This window comes from Mercenaria mercenaria, chromosome 11 (genome assembly GCF_021730395.1).
Source record: "Mercenaria mercenaria strain notata chromosome 11, MADL_Memer_1, whole genome shotgun sequence".
In the NCBI taxonomy this organism is placed as follows: domain Eukaryota; kingdom Metazoa; phylum Mollusca; class Bivalvia; order Venerida; family Veneridae; genus Mercenaria; species Mercenaria mercenaria.
Window position 1 is genome coordinate 71,540,626 of NC_069371.1, and position 18,056 is coordinate 71,558,681.

At 33.2% G+C, this 18,056-nt stretch overlaps 1 protein-coding gene across 3 annotated transcripts in view; it reads right to left on the bottom strand.

The window, feature by feature from the left end:
- The window catches only part of LOC123531380 (sarcoplasmic calcium-binding protein-like), a 28,204-nt gene extending 13,116 nt beyond the window's left edge, over nt 1–15,088 (bottom strand). The window contains exons 1-3 of one of the 3 annotated variants that reach the window (XM_045312256.2): nt 14,885–15,088; nt 4,678–4,785; nt 3,207–4,042 (exon numbers count right to left, since the gene is read on the bottom strand). In XM_045312256.2, the coding sequence (XP_045168191.1) occupies nt 3,598–4,042; nt 4,678–4,778 (546 nt within the window). In that variant the 5' untranslated portion in view covers nt 4,779–4,785; nt 14,885–15,088 and the 3' untranslated portion in view covers nt 3,207–3,597. Of the gene's footprint in view, nt 1–3,206; nt 4,043–4,677; nt 4,786–14,884 lie in introns of those variants that run through there. The other 2 variants (XM_053517699.1, XM_045312255.2) reach the window with 2 other exon arrangements.
- Nucleotides 15,089–18,056: the final 2,968 nt, after the last annotated feature.

Consider the following 18,056-nt stretch of genomic DNA (forward strand, 5'->3'; position numbering starts at 1 on the left):
TTGACAATGTCCAATTAAAAACATACGGAACGGTGACATTTCCCACACTAGCATCGCTTTAGACTATTCAGTTAAGACAGTTTAATTATGAGTGGGTGAAAAAAATAATTGGCTTCATTGAAATGTACTTAGAATAACGTACAAACAAAAAAAATTGCTTTAACCTCATCTATAATGTGGGTTGTAGCGTGGGTCGCCAGACTTTATCGCCTAGAAATATATTAATTACACCCATTCTCCTACTCAGTAACATTCTCTGTCTTTCGAATTTAGCCAATTTCTGTGTCAGATGTTAGTATCGATATATTTTCTTCAATAGACAAACTGTTATGCATTTGAGCCGCGCCATGAGAAAACCAACATAGTGCGTTTGCGACCAGGATCCATACTGTTCGCTTTCAAAACCTATTGCAATTAGACTGGAACAACTGATACGTATTAGACCTTCCTGAATTAGAGAAGCCGTTAGCGAACAGCATGGATCCTGACAAGAGTGCGCGGATGCGCAGGCTGGTCTGGTTCCATACTGTTCGCAAAGCCACTATGTTGGTTTTCTCATGGCGCGGCTAATTTGTTCTGTTGTTGCTACGCTACATGTGAATGATGAAAAAGTTAAAACAATAGAAGGTATCTCACAAGATTTATGCTGGTAATGTAACATTATAGAGAAATAATGTACTTTTTCGTGTGGTACAAAAAAAGAAAGAAAACTAGCAGTATATTTTACTTCGCAATCAGTTTTACATTTTCTTGCACACTAGGTAGTAATATCTGACACGCCCTTAGATGTGCACTATGTCGAATCCTGTCTGCATTATATTTGCATTTGTATGGAAACACATATCTTAATGTATGATGACATATGATTAGTCTACATCATGTCAGAGATCTGGCAGTTGTTAACATAATGTCATTTTCTTGACAACTTCTCTCGTTAAAGCAGCTAAAAACACGGCCATTAATCTAAAGTAATTATCTATGATGGTGCCACGAAAGATACTACAATGAAGATTTTATTTTGTACGCGCCTCAAACTTGTTTTTAGACATGTCTTCTTCGTTTGATTTGGAGTTGTATTAAATTTATCAAGGAAAACTATGATATAATATATGCTTTAAAGATGTATTCTGCTCATCTTTCATTGAAATATTTTATATTAAGACACTTACTTCAAATGCAGATAATCCTCATCAAATATATTCAACTTCACTAAATATATAAATAAATTGTCTATATAGAGCTACATTCATAATCAAATGTCATGTAGTAACAGCTGATCGTGTAAAAAAACTTTCAGTTTTTTTATGATAGTACACATTTATACTGCTTTCACCTGACATGTATACCGTGTGTACTATTATCAACCAAATTCATCAGTGTTAATACACATAAATCTGTTTATTCTATTTTCACATAAATTACTGGTAGTAATTATTTTCATGTTTTCAAATATGAAATTAGGGTCTAGTATACCTTTAAATGGAACCAATTGAAAGGGAATAATGATTTTATTGAAAATAACATCATTCAAAATAGCTTTATTTAATATGCTATTCATTATTAAATGATCACCATCGGTCTTTATTAATCTTTATTATTATATGACGACATATAAAAATCGTCGGTTCATATATAGTTTAACCCTTCCCATGCTGGAAACGATAGGTTTTGCCTTTGCGACTAGTGTAGATCATGATCAGCCTGCACATCCGTGCAGTCTGACCATGATCTGCACTGTTCGCTATTCAGCCAGTATCGTTTTGGTAAGCATCCCTTTTAACAGTCAATGGTACTGTCCAAATTGGAAAATGAATAAGTTCATTATAGAAATTTAGCAGGGTAAGGGTTAACAACAATTTTTGTAGGGCTAAAGTCAAAACTTGGATAAAAAAAGTACGAATGTCAGGTAATGAAACACTTATTGCCGGTCAAAAAGTATATAATTTAAATCTTAAACACTCTTTAAATTTATTACATTTAAAAAAAAAAATAATCAAACACTGCCATTTTCATCAGTATAAAAGTGGTAGTAATGATATGAAATATTTCAATGGAAACTAATTTTGAAGAAAACACTTATTTTATTGTTTGTTTTGAGAAGTTTAACGAAAAGAAGACTGTTAATAAAAAAAAAAAATACCATGTTTAACTATGTTTGCGTATGTTATGTCAAACATATTCCCATGGTATTTCGCAAACGTGTTTATAAGTTGCTAGGTACGAAGAATGAAGGTGCTAATATTATTGCTTACGAATCAATAAAGCAAGAATGTAAATGAAGAGTCACAACTCTCTGTTGCCATACAACAAAGTTGCTAATTAAGAGGTAACTATTTAGATAATTCCGACATATGTTTCTGGTAAGTTTGTCTATTTTCATTGGGGATAGACTCATTAGTTACTAGATTTAATGTAATACTAAAGGCAACAATCTATTTCTCTCCGGAATCATATTATTCAGAATGGATGGGATTAATAAGTGTTTGTTTCCATGTCTTTGGTAGTATTACTTCGTACATTCTTGCGTCCCTGTGTCTAACTCTCGCGCATATTTGTATCGTTCAAATCTCGCGAGGTCACATTCTATAGCGGTTTCGTCTTTATGTTCATGTTTTCTTTTCATAGATCGCATCTAAACTTTCACAAATACTACTCGCGCACGGTATTTGTAACGATAACATGTTTATGTTATTATTGAGAAAAGGGGAATCGGGTAGTGAAAACATTATCCGTGACAAACTAGTTGTACTACTTTCGAATCGTATTGACTATAAAGAAAACCCTGATTTACCATGAAGTAAACCCTGAATTACCAGTAAGACATAATCGACTTTCCGATAACGTTTTCGTTATCGTTTTCTATTTATACAACTTCTTTTATAATGTTTACCACGCGGCTTAATTTCAGAACAGTAACTGTTTTGAAACAATATCTTTCCAGTGATTGGGCCAATAATTAAACATTAATCTATTAACTTTAGACAATGTTATATTAGATTTTGACACAGAATGATATTTTAAAATTAGTCCTGAATTTCCAAAGAGAAATGAATCTTCTTTTATCTTCGAACAGATTTAAAATCTAGATACAAAGAGAAATAATCCTGTCTTCACTTTTAACACTATTACTGAAAGATGCAATGCGGTTATGTATTTCGCTATTTTTTTTACTATTCATGTTGCAATAGGATAAAAAAAAACTATCATTTCTTTTAGCCATTTATTTAATAAAACCTCTGATATAACTCACATAAGGTAGATCAATTACAAGACAACAATAAGAAATGGTCACTCTAGGATCATACCGTCCCACAAGGTAGAAACGTTGGCCCTCGGCCGGCTTCCGGTTGCAACAGACAACTTCACAATTTCGTTTAAATTAGTAATAATTCTTTTTTTTATTCCATTTGAGCCCCGCATATGTTTACTTGTTTAACTTTACATTATTATCATTTCCTCGTTAGCCTGTTACTAAATCTTTCTCTTTTACAACTAGCATAATAAGCCTTCTTTGAGCATGTACCAAGTCGAGAATAAATATATACAAAATGTCATATGTTAATCATGTTTTTGCATGTCAATGGTATATGGAAAGAATTAAACACCGGACTCAAAGGCTGTTTTTACAATGCTGCCTGATTTTGAAGAATCATCACCGGTGACGAAGTCTATCCAACTGTCGACAATCTCTCTCAGGGAAACAAGGCCGTCTTTTGGGTTGTATGCCTGGAAAAACTTTGTATCCAGAGCAACATTCTCGTGACCATATGCTTTAAAGGCGATAAGGAATTCTTCTTCGGAGATGGACCTGTCTTTGTTTGTGTCAATAACATCAAAGAAGATATTAAAACATCTGTCCATATCTGCCTTGAATTTGGCTGAATCGGCCTTCAAGTCGTTGTTCAAAGCGTCGATGAATTCGGTTTCAGAGATTTCGCCCGTTTTTCCACGGAAGACAAACTCATTCCACCATTTCGTGAAGTTATCTTGAACTTGTTTGCTCTTTTCAGCGTCAAGCTTGTGCAAGTCGGAGAACTTGGCCCTAAAATAACAACAAACATAAATTGGAATATTTCTATAAAATAGTGTTTCACTCATTCCTGATCTTCGTTGCTGCAATTTTGTTTTCTTTTTCTAATAATGCCTTGAAATAAATTTCGTTCATTAGTTTTCGTTCAGCCTCTGTCCCCTTTATATCTTTATATTCACTAGAGGTCTGATAAAATGCTGTTTTTAAATACACTCTTTCCGGTGAACTTTTTCGAATTGTGACGTTTTCTTTCTATAAAATGCGTACGCTAGAGTCTCTGTATACGAGATTGGGGATTTTTTCCCAAAAACAGAATTTCTTTAAACTTTGGTTATTGAAGGACAATCATCTAAAAGACAAAAATATGCAACAAAAGTCATAGGTCACTAGTATTAAAAAACACAGTTATCTGCCCTTGAAAACGGCATTTCCGGCAATTTCCGTACCTTTACGTATTCTCGTTATGCAATTCGGCATCCTTCGGCGATTAAACATGACTATCGTTAAAACCCGAAGAATGCCGAAATTTCACACGGTGAATACGTTATTTGTTGATCGTCATTATGGGCCCCTTGCTATAAATAGACAACCGCTGAGTTCGAGTTATGGTTACCTTTAAGGCAACTGGGCCTAATTCTAATGCATACCTTGACTCTTCTACATCTTCAATGGAGATTTTGCCGTCGTGGTTGACGTCCAAGGACTTGTACCAGAGCTTCCATTTAGCAACTAAGTAATCGGTGGCCATTTCGACTCTGTAATGGAAGAAAATATATTCATTAATACAAGTGAATGACTGTTTGAATAAAATTTGTAGGATTCGAAATAAAACGGTAGGCGAATTATGGATATGAAACAGGAGAAACTGAAGGTAGGAAAAGCACTGACGGAATCTTAATCATCAAAATGAAACATCAACCAATCTCCTGTTTCGTGTATACAGAGTCTTTTGATTTTCTAACTTCACGTTCACGAAAGCTTTCAAAACGTTCTGCAACATCGAAAATAGGCGATTTGTGACTGTTTAATTTCGAAATATAGAGAACAAAAGTTTGTAGATAAATTAAGTAACGTGAAGTAACTTTTTCTTTATCAAAAAATCGACAGGACTGCAGAAGATATACTACATCATCACGAAGATATATCGCATCATTACGAATACCGAGAAATCTTTCTAATACTGCTTATATTGCCACAATAGCCGTTTCAAGTTGCAGAACGCCTTCGATCAAAATAACAATTATTTAGAAAAAAGTTACAAAATGCGAAATCGTAATACTGTAAAAATTACTAAAATATATTCAAGACCAACGATATGCAAATAGTTTAACCGAAGGTGTCGTCACATGAACAGAACCTGTCGTTCTCTAGAAAGTTTCATGGGGTATGTTCGTGTCACCGAACCCGGGATACACCGGTCACGTGAGCGTTAATACAATAATTCTCGCCGGTTTTAGAATAGCGACGTCGACCACGGGGGCTGCAAGTCAAACGTAACAAATTTTTAACATTTTTATAATCCTTCTCCAATTAAGTCAGCGTTTTTTTTTTCTTGTGGTACATTTCTACCTTTACGAGTATTAAATAAATGTCTATCAGAAATATATGATCTGTCGCTTAGTTTATCCCTTAAGTCTGGCGCAGAACGGCGTACGCCGGGCAGTGCCGGAAAGTCTAACGGACGCCTATCTGGTTGCCAGTGGCAAAACGGCCATAAATGTGAAACGAATTGGCCAATGGTTAAGACATAGAAAGAAAAATGAGCCGTGCCATGAGAAAATCAACATAGTGGGTTTGCGACCAGCATGGATCCAGACCAGCCTGCGCATCCGCGCAGTCTGGTCAGGCTCCATGCTGTTCGCTTTTAAAGCCTATTGGAATTGGAGAAACTGTTAGCGAACAGCATGGATCCTGACCAGACTGCGCGGATGCGCAGGCTGGTCTTGATCCATGCTGGTCGCAAACCCACTATGTTGATTTTCTCTTGGCACGGCTCAAATAATAAAGCTGTTATATCTTAATGTATTTATATCTAATTTATTCAAAATCTGTATAATATCAAAAGGCAGGATGAAAAACTTTATTTTCCCAAAGAGAAGATGATTCATTTCAAGAATCTTTCAAAGAAAAAAAAATGAAAAACGAGACAGGCGGTCCTTTTTAATGTGACATGACACACAATTAAGAAAAAGAGTAAATACTTTAAAAAGTTTTTCTTCAGCAATCATTAATATTAGGACACTAACACAGCACTCTATGTTTAGTATATATCTTTCCTTAATTTCAGCATGCATTCAATGGAATAACGTTAAAACAAGGCATTTTAATCTAAACATGTAAAAGAAATAGGCAATCATAAAACATGCAGTTTAAAATAGTTTACTTTAAGTTTAGTTGTTTTATTACAATTATTTCAGCATTTGCAGAAAAAAAAACACTGACACGTACGTATAGCATCATGTAAAACCAAAGCGCATTTTGCAATCTACTTGTCAAGTACATTTGTATACTCTTAAAAGTGCTGGTTATTCTAAATTATAGTGTAATAAAAAATCACAGCAAAAAAAAAAAAAAAGCCACAAAAACCAAAGGTATTACCCTCCTTTGGATACAAGTTCTAGTAAAACAAATACAATTGCTATACTACGCAGTAATATTGCTAGTTAAGAATCACTGTTCATTCTCCACATGAAAGCCACACTACAATGTTAAGAGCATTCAAACTGCCATGTAAGAATAAAAATTTATCATTCGCCAATAGCACCGTAAATCATTCATTATATAACATAATTGCAGCTCTTCTCTGAGCAAATGCAGCAATAGCACTAAACATTCTCTAAGACAAACTCTTCAGTCACGTGACACAGGCAATGCAGTTGCTCTCTGCTTACCTAGCTTGCTTAGTGACATTGTATTCACAGTGTCGGTTGAACATGTAACCATGGTTACAGTTGTGTCTTCAAACCGTACTCCTCTGAAGAACTGTTGCTGATAAGCCTTGGCCTTGTTCGAAGACAGACGTAATACGACACCAGTTTTAATACGACACCCATATGCTATCATATTCTAATTAACTTGACATCAATTTACATACACGTGCACTGCTGCTAAATCTAATTGTAAATACTATAACGACTAGTGTTCTAGTGTTGTTGTAGGCGTCGAATTATCAGACCATTTTAGGAGACTTGCTTGTACCAAATCGTATTAGTAAAAATTTCTACCCACTTAGAGGACATAGTATAAATCAAGAAAAGGGTGATTAGCAACTAATTAAGGCAGTGTGCGAGTATGCGCTGCCATGGTTACAAGTGAATCACTAGTTGACAGAAAGCAATAAAGCGAGTATGTTTCATAGGTAACAATTATCAAATCCAGAGCGCTATTCGATTAAAAGCAGATGGTGCTATGATGATAGATCTTTCTATTGGCGTACGTACCCTACTGTTACATATAATATACCTTAATTGATGTGACGAGCATTTGCTGCATATTCAGCATTATATGAGCCGTGCCATGAGAAAACCAACATAGTGGGTTTGCGACCAGCATGGATCCAGACCAGCCTGCGCATCCGCGCAGTCTGGTCAGGATCCATGCTGTTCGCTAACAGTTTCTCTAATTCAATTAGGCTTTGAAAGCGAACAGCATGGATCCTGACCAGACTGCGCGGATGCGCAGGCTGGTCTGGATCCATGCTGGTCGCAAACCCACTATGTTGGTTTTCTCATGGCACGGCTCAATTATAAGAATATATTTCTAAAAAAATCTAAAAAAAAATGATAATAAAGCATACCGCGGCACGATATGTTAATGAAAACGATATGTTGTTGTTTTAATACGCTGCAAGGACACATTACAGCACTAACGTGAGAAACAATGTCGTGTTATGAGAGAAGAACAAGCTAACGAAAGTGCTAAGTTTAGACCGATGAATGTACATGATAATAAAAAATCGAAGCTCAACTTGAACACAATTTCCCGGGAGTAAATTTTGAATGATCGTTAACAAACGGTCTTAGCCTTTACAATGTACTGCTCTTTAAATGTTTGTTCCTGCCAACTAAAACCATCGTTTATTTTAAAGCAATTATTCTCAAACGGAGAAAAGATTTGTTTCTCTGCAAGGGAACAAGAAAAAGCAAATGATGTACATGAATGACAGCATTTACCTTTTACACAAGTCATACCATTTTAATAGTGGAGCTACAGGACATGGTCCAGTATTTTATAATTTTATTTAATATGATAAATAATAACATTTCAGTTTCATTTGTCAAATGCCATATCAAGATTCCTTGTAAATTTCATGAATTGTTGGATTTTAAACATACATCTATTTTCAAACAAAGTGTTTTTTATTGAAGCTAAAAAGTGTTTTTACTCTTTATCATAAAAATATATACAAGCAAAATTTTCAAATATTGAAGCCGAACTAAGTGCTTTACTTTTCAACATATAAATAAATACAACAAATGTTTCTTAGAAAGGTTTCTTACTGAAGGTTAAAAAGTGTTTTTACTTATTATCATAAAAATGTATGTAATCAAAGTTTTTTTTTAATCAAAACAAAAATCAAGTGTTTTTACTTCTTAAGCATCTTTAATATAACTGAACTTTAAAAAAAAAAGAATTAAAGTAAAGATGTTTTAGCGTATGTCAGACTTACTGAAAAAGTCTGATATTCAGAAAGCAACAATATGTTGGATTTTAGTTTTGTGATTCCCTACAGGACACGATGCTTGTAGAAAAATCAAATTACAATCCAACCAGGACGCCTGACATTTTCTGAACTTTAATTAGATAACGCCTTTGGCAGTTATTTTATTTGCAATGGGTTATCCGAAATGGCGCCGAGTAATATTATCTTGTTAAAATCCTGGCGTTCAATGTATTTATTTAACAGCCCGAGTGGTTAAATACTGAAGCATCTGAACGATGAACCGTGGTAAATTAGACGATAAATCACAAGAAGGTCTTGATTGTTTTCATTCTGACATGCACGTTAATATATTTCAATAAATATTATGCTGGAATTCATTTACGAGAGGAGTAATGCATCGGACGTCAGGCGGCTACATGACGTCAAAATTGACGTCATAATGCTCTCTTACCGGTCCGTGCGTCAACCGTTGTTTATCGAAGGATATATTGCGTTTGATTTTCTTCTTTGTTTAACTGGAAATCAATTCGAGCCATGTTAGAATATGAAATATAATGTAATTCGTATGTAGTTATGTAGAAGATGTACCACGTACATGTCTGAATAAAGTATCTGTTCCTTTTTTTTTCTGTCCCTAGTTCTGGTTTATGTCTAGTTCTCCGTTTGCATTTATGAATCACACAGCACTTGATATTTAACAGCGAAAACCCTCTATAAAAGGCTGTTTGAAGTTTGTTTAAATAAAATACTAGGCTTGACAAAAAGGACAATTTACTTATCTTGAAATTAACTGGCGTTCCTATATCTAATAAGTTTTAATTTTGCCATAAAGGATCATGCTTAAAAGCCTCGTTTTGAATTCAAGTAGACGACAGTAAAGTCTTTCGTCATTAGAACGCATACTGTAAATGGTTATGAGTCATACTAAAAACAATACCAATATGAACGCTGCATCTGTGTTATTTAAGAACGGTTGCAACGCAGCAACCTTACTGTTTTTATTATAGAATATGGGTCAATGCTATAAATCAAATAGAGTCATTACGTTAAAGCAAAAATTAGCTTTTTTTTAACAGTAGCTGTTTCGTTTCTATCTTGAATAATTTCATTAACTATCAGCACAACCTCATTAGATTTGTTGCTTATATTGTAAAACTATCATAAAGCTTTGTTAGGAATCAAAGAAATAGATGTTTTCTTACAATAATGAATGAAACAAGATATTCTTATTGTCAATATGGGACTGAAGTGTCAGTCAATGTTGCTATCACAATGTAGATCAATGCATATTTCATTACGTGTAGTGAGCTACTATACAATATCTTATTGTTGCAAAGCGCGTTTGTCAATTTAGACAGTTGTATCTAAAGGTCTCAGACAACTTTTGCTTAATTAGTGACATAAAGAATTCATTAAATGTCTTGTCTAGGAGCACTAAATTTGCACTGAAACAAATTTCTTAATCACACATTTTCAATAATATCACTACGCGCTTACGCATAACTAAAATAGCTTCGATAGTGTGCGTTGCGTGCTGATATTGCTGAATTCGAAAAACACCGAAATTTGATTGCTAATAGTTTTTCTTCTTCATAGACTGTCTTAAATACAACTGTATGAATTATGCAAACTGATTTACGCGACCTCACTGATTTGTTAATTAAATTCAGAACTGCAGTTCTTTTACTACGTGTATATAAGTTACGATACTGCGTTTTTTAGTTTGTAGAATTTAGAATATCTTGAATATTCCCTGTTGTAACCAGAGAATTTGTGATTATATTCCTGAACTGCTAAAACGAGTATTTCTAAATGCTAAAGTTCACTTTGCGCTTTAATACGCAATATTTGCGGTTGCGCTTCCTTACAAATTATGTTATGACAAAAAGAGAAATGGTAGTTTCTCCATCACTTTCTCAATATATGACATTTTACGTTCTAGATTTGTATGAATAAACGTCTCTAGAACTACACTTGTTTTGAAATTAAAACTCCTAAAGTTAGATTTACTGCAAAGTTATTAGAGTAAACGCAGTTACTTCACTAATGAGTAACAGAATAAAAGAGTAATCCTTTAGGAACGGTTATTTCGTTTGTACAGATTCAGGGTGAGAGCGAAATATGTCTAAATGCATATGAATAAAGAAGCACATAGATTACGTTTGCTTTAACTCTTTGGTATGTACATATCCTTGGATCATAATCTAGAAACATTTAGTACAAAACTGTAGTTACCCTAGAAATACTTTTACTTCGTATACATCTCTTTCTCTCTTTGAATGAATATTTTTTGTGCCGTTTTAAGGCTTACAAATTCTTTCTCCGGGCTGGCTGACCAGTGTCACCCATGCTACATGGTTCTATAGAACATATCATGTCGGACAAGTGATACATGAATTGACAGAAAAATGGTATCGGACAAGTGCTATATGTATTGAAAGAACAAACGACGCCGGACTAACTCAGTGCTACATGAATTTACAGAATAAACGATGTCGGACAAGTGCTACATGAATTTACAGAATAAACGATGTCGGACAAGTGCTACATGAATTTACAGAATAAACGATGCCAGACAAGTGCTACATGAATTGACAGAATAAACGATGTGGGACAAGTGTTACATGAATTGACAGAATAAACGATGTCGGACTAACGGCGTTAAACTCAAAACAAGCAAACAAATGTATTTTCAACCGTTTTAAATGAGTAAAGTTTGTGTTTCATTTTAGGTGTCAAACAACCTGTATAATGTCATCAACTTAAAATGAAAACTTTCTGGATTGCGCAAATAGGGAGAAGTTTCTACATTTTACACAATGATGTTTTTTGCTTTCCTGCCTTCATATGTTTATAAGAACAACATGAATATCACGGAGTAAGTAGAAGCAGTAAAAAGTAATAACCTTACGACTTTCGTTAGAAATGCGTATGAAAATAATCCCACTCAATGGGTTAATTAAGAGCATTTTATTCGATTCTTCCCACCGACTGGGTAATAATAACAAATGGTATTCCTAAGGATGAAAGATGTAAGATATAAGTAATTTCATTAAAAGTCTATTATAACCTATGTATAATGCTGAATGTACACAAATATCAATAGGTGAAAGTAACGGGTATTACTGCCAACTCAATCTCCACGTGCTCACGTGCTCTTAATTAATGAGTAACAGCAAAATAGCTACAATTTATAGAAGTACAAATGTTGTATGACCCTCATAATTTACAAATTCTTAAGATACGAAATGTATTTTGCACAGAAAAAGAGAAATAATGAATTAAAATTGCAACAAGATAGTCACAGTAAACGGAATGTCTTAGCATTGTGAAAATTTTCCGTCTTATCTGTAGCAGACTTTATGCAAGGAATGACTTTCAGAATGGTGGAAAGGGGAGGCAATTGTGCTATGTGAAAAGCATCTGTATTTAGAATAGTGCAGTATACTGGTATTTTCCCATCTTGATAAGTCAGAATATCATTACTTCCCCTTTGTTAGTTCTTTCTGGAAGAGTATACATTATAAGTGAAAAATCACCATGGAAATAAAAAAAATTGTTTCATTATATAGCTTTTTAAACAGAATGGAATGATTATACATGTATTAACTAATTGTCTTTGTTGTAACTTTTACGCTTATAAAATGCAGTTTTAGACAATGTGGTACATACTGAGCAAATATATGCCGCATGAATCTTTTTGGTACGCAAAATCATCTCATCCTCATCTAAATACTACTACGCTCTCGAAAATAGTTATAATGAACGAAAATCTCGCTCACCACTTTTATATCAATAATGTGAGCATACGGAATCTGATATAAATTGATCAATGACTTTGGCAAGACCTTAGTTCAGAATTGCAGAATAAGCTAGACAAATAATTAGTACTCTCAGCGCGAAGGCCATAATTAAGGTGATTACCTTGTGTTCTCTATTAGCCCGGTGATGGTATGTCTATAATGGAAAAACATGGTAAATATCGCTTAAAATGATACGCGGCTGTAATAAAGTAAGTAATAACTATGTCATTATTCAACTTTCTACGGTTAATATCTTGATAATACCCTACCCATATCATATTCAAGATTTGAATAATAAGTGAGGTTCGTATAAAGGGGCATATATCAAGTACTGATTATGGCAAGGATGCCTGTAGATTAAATAGTAATATAAGGGGCACTTCTGCCAAGAAATAAAACAAAGTGCTTGTATCCCAAAAATGTTATTGTTTTTCATCGTAAAAATCGTCAAAATAAACAGCCTTTTAAAAGTTTCTACCGAACATTATTAGATAAACGTATGTTCGTCATTCAACGATAAATATGTTTACTCAGTAATTTATAAGTCGGTAAAAATATCCTAATAGCTTGCATTGTATTTTTTGATCTCTTGACTCTATGCATCATCTTGCTTTCCACTTTTTATTTTTGTAAATCCCAAAAACGCTACATATATATCAGTCAGCCCATACCAAGGTTTTCGGTTTTCTTTAACAAATGCAGATTTTAACATTCTTGCGTAGACTTTGTTATTGCACTCGCAAAAATAGTTTATAAGCCGCTCTAAATCTACTGATATACTGTAAGCATTGTAGTTTGGATTTCATTTTTTTGTTTTGTTTTAGGAGGAACAAGGACCGATTGTTGAACTGATATAAAAGTTTATGACTGATTCATTTGATGTACAGAAGTGTACGAGTTAGAAACAGTTAATAGACTACAGGCACTCAACTTTTTTCGCAATAACTTTACACGAATTCAGTGCGGAATGGAAATTCTTTCCTATATTGAACACCTGCCACTTCTTTTGATGCTAACAATTAGCTCTGACACAGACCCGAAACAAAAGTAAGAAAATGGGTTTGCATTACTCTGAATGAAAAAACAAAACAGCGCACGTGTTCCCGAACTCTTAATTCGCATATTTCATCTACCAATGCCATTGAATATAAAATATTAGCAATATGTATTGCTTGATAAAACAGTGTTACCTACAGCGACAATTAGCTGCTTAAACTAATACTAATTTCTTAACTGTTTTTTCTCTGTCTCGGTGTTTGATTTATTCCACGAACAATCGTTGCAGTTCGGTTTTCACGTTCAATACTTAGGGCACATAAATTCATAAATAAGAAATGAGATGTGTCTAATAAACAAAACTGTTACCTACTTCTTATACACCTAGAACGGATTTCTCGTGCTTAATTATATTGTTTCTACTGTTTGCAATAAGCTTCCTTGTAACTTTTACTCGATATGTCGTAAATTAAGCAATACAAATATTACTATACTGTAGTAATTATGTCTGCCGCTGTGCTAAGACCATTTATTTTTAAATGCAGGCGTTCGCAGACTGATTCAGAAGTTTTTAGGGTACAGTATTTCCATTCAGATTCTTTTGCCTTATGATTAGAATTTTCATTAGACAAAACAGGACGTAAAAAATGTAGCGGAAGTTACTGATTTCACTGGTGGTAACAAATAAAACATTTTCCTAAAATTGTAAGACAAGGATTTCAACATGCAACGAAATGTAAGCATGCAACACATATAATATGACAGTACATAAATATGAAAGCACATAGAATATATGACTGTTCTTCTCTGTATGATAGTGTATGATATTACAAATAAAGTACGCAAAAAAAAAAAATAGATTTTACTACGTAACTGAAAAGAAACGTAAATAAAACAAGTACGATTTGTATTCAACAATAATTATGTATAAATTAATATCCTTTGCTTACATATTTTCTCATTCTATCAACTTAATGTAACAGACTTTACATGCGCATCTTAAAATGCAAAATAATGTAAAACAATGGAAACAGTATCTTAGTAGAAAAAATATTCATTTTTCTTTCAAATGTGTCCTGCGTTTTCACTCATTGAGCTTACAAATTGAATAAAATGTCGAATTCCTAACATGTCGCAAAAGACGAAAGCAGATATTATTAATTTCAGTTGCGTAATTATTTCCAATTTTACATTACACTGGTACTAGAAAATTAAAGTATACCATATTCTTTTTTCCTATAAAAACTCAACAACCTTTTCAATATCTTCCGATATGAAGAGAAAAGACAAAATATTTATCTATCTTTTACTAACATTCTGATAAAAATAATATCTATTATTTGTTAAGTAAAATATTATTGTCTAGGATATTCCAAGAATAAAATATCTTACCTTTGTTACTACAGCAGACGACACAAAAAAGAAAGTCCCTGGATATGTTATTCCTAGAATCCAAATGATCACTTCTGACTGAGGATGCGACTGTCGTCTGCTCTATCTAAGATAAGAGTGGCAGTTATCTTGGTGGCACGCGCTAAAAAGCGCGTGTATCTACACAGAAAGTGATGACGTCGACGGTTGATAAAAATGCATATTACCTTGTTAGTTGAAACAATAAGTAATAGAAAATTATCAGAAAGGCCAATAACCATGAACAGATGTTGTTAATCAAAAAGGTGAAAAGCTGAGAGAAGTAGCGCGACAGAACAGTTATGTTACACAGTTGTATACATGTGTTAATTTTCCGTTAATTGCAGACGGACTCTGCAGAAGATAAGAATCTTCGCAGCAGACGAAAATGATAACAGATACAAATGTAGATGCTATGCAAATTAGCGCCATTATTATTTTTTATCGTGTATGCACATCAGTTGCGAATAGATGTATATTGATACGTATAAAAAAATAGGAAAAAAACCCGATGGCTTTGTATTGGAAAACTATAAACTGAGATTCATGCATAACAATGGAATCTTAACGAAATAGAATCATAGAATGAAACCACAGTGAAACACTATGATTTCATTTATTTCCGAAAGACGTTGCTGTTCTGTTTTATTTTATCTTCTCTGAAAATTAAATTAAATTTGTTTAAATGCAAATGTAATTATCAAAACGTGTGAAACTTTTAAGCATTTTTAATCAAAGGCTGACATTTATTTTTTAACAATATTTTATTATTCAGGTCTTACATTCACGACGATTCTTAGTTAAATCTTTAAACATTTTTTACAAACTTTCAAAACAATCTCTATGACTCGAAAACACATTTTACGTATATGGTCGGTAGATTTAGATTCCATCCTCCTGCTTTAAGAAAAAGTAAGCCAAATTGTAAGAATGGTTTTTAACTGAAATGGATATTATGGCGCTTAGACTTTTTTTCCGCTAAGACGCACTATGAATAAGGGCCCAGCATCGAACTTGCTTCGTTTATCGAGGTACATCCATAAGATTTTTCGTAGATGTTTGTTTTTCATAAACTGTAAATATCAAATTGTTCAGAGCTGTCAATTTCTATGTAGTGTTGTTTTAACTACAAACCTTGACCTACTACTTGTACTATTATGGAAAAAATACTTTTATCAATAAACATTTTTTTCTATAGCTTTGAGTTGTGTGTGTTACATTTAGTCTAGGTACTCTGCGTTATGAATAATATATATCTTCTTGTTTTTCATTTTTTTTTTTTTTTTTTTTTTTTTTTTTTTAGAAAAGAGCAGTATTTGGTAACTTTGTCAGTTCAACTTCTTTCGTATCTTTTTTCAAATATTTTTTTGCTATTGTTTTAAATGTCCATGTTTTGTCATATTTTCAACAGCCGGACTACCTTGAAAAACTATGTTAGACATACAATAATCATAAACAAAATGACAAAATAGTTTTGGAAAAGAAGTTTTCAAAAATTGATATTATCTGCGGCAGGCAAAACATATGTTTCCAATCCAGATGATCTTTGCAGCATGTCTTACCAGGAAGGTCGTATCAATACTTCTGAATAATATTCAGTAACTTCTGAATAATTCAGTATATATATTTATATATTATGAATAGTAATGATCTGTAAAGTAGAAATGTATAATTTTTGAAAATCAGATTATAGCTACTTTTTTACAAGAAAACTGCAATATACGAATATACAGGACTTAACGTTGTACTAAGGATCGGAAGTCAGTTTCTAAAGTTTTCTTTTAATTTTTAACTAAACGATTATGACACTAAATTTTGGTTGTGTACAAGTACGTAGGATATGTTGTAGTAAAATGGCAGTGAATCGTTCATTTTAATCGAATTATTTACATAGGACCATTACAATTTTTTTTTATTTTTAAATTTCCGACAAGCCAACGGACATGCACCTTATTGTTTTGTTTTAAAACATAATGCTGAGACATATTCAATATTTCAAAAAATTAAATTAAACAGTGGCATAAATATCTTGCCATTATTTCAGTATTTCAAGAACAACATAAGAAGAAAATTATTTGATATTTTGATTCAACAATTTACTCAATTAACATCTACCCAACCAACCGGCTATCTCGAGAAAAAAACACCTATCCTGCGACCATTTATGAACAAACTTAGTCAAACCGAGTCTTCTATTTCTTGGCTTTGTTGCATTCTATTCTTCCAATCCATGCTGTGTGGAATTTGTATTTTCTCCGCCTGTGTAGTGCCAGCCGTATACGTAATTTGTCCAGATTTTAGCCTTTTTACACAAGTTTAAGCTTCTTACTGCTTCATATATATATGACATTGTACATTTCTAACAGGGATAAATATCTGATAATGGGTCTTATAATATACCCGTTTTAGCCTGCGTCAAGTTCCAGTGGAACTGGAAACGTCAGTATATTTCTATATTGACGTCAGAATATTTATTTACGTCAGTATGATCAATTTTATTTCGGCTATTGAACAAATCTTTTATATAAAATTGATATGTGTAGATACGTTTGTAAGAAAAAAATTATTAGCTTTGCATCGAGAAATTTGCACTTGTTCTTTAGCGGTATTATTAAAGGTTATTAGCTGTTTAGTCTGGAAATATGCACGACCTTCTGCAGCGGAAATACTGCGCGACTTTAGGAGCGCAATATTATTCCGTTAAAGAACGTGTGCATAGTTTTTCGACGTTTTTACTACATACGTGTCGTCACATAAAAAGATTATATCAATAAAACGTTATGGAACGACACACATTAACGTCACGCACCCGATATGAAATTCAAACGTCAATATATGGATTAAATATTGACTTTTCAGGTACCATTGTAACTTAACGGAGAAAAGAAACGAATATGTAATAATATGTCGCTCCTACAGTCGCGCACTATTTCCGCTGCAAAACTCTTGCATATTTCTTGATACAAAGCTAATAACCTATAATTATTATATGATTTTTTTCCATGCTGTAGGAATGAGACTAAACTAAATGCTGCGACGTACATCTTACGTTTTCCAGTCATCGGACCTTATTGTTTTCAAATACATGTACTAAAAGTTTTCTTTGTAATAAACACCATCAGCTAGATTGCTTATTAACTGAAGAAAAAAATCT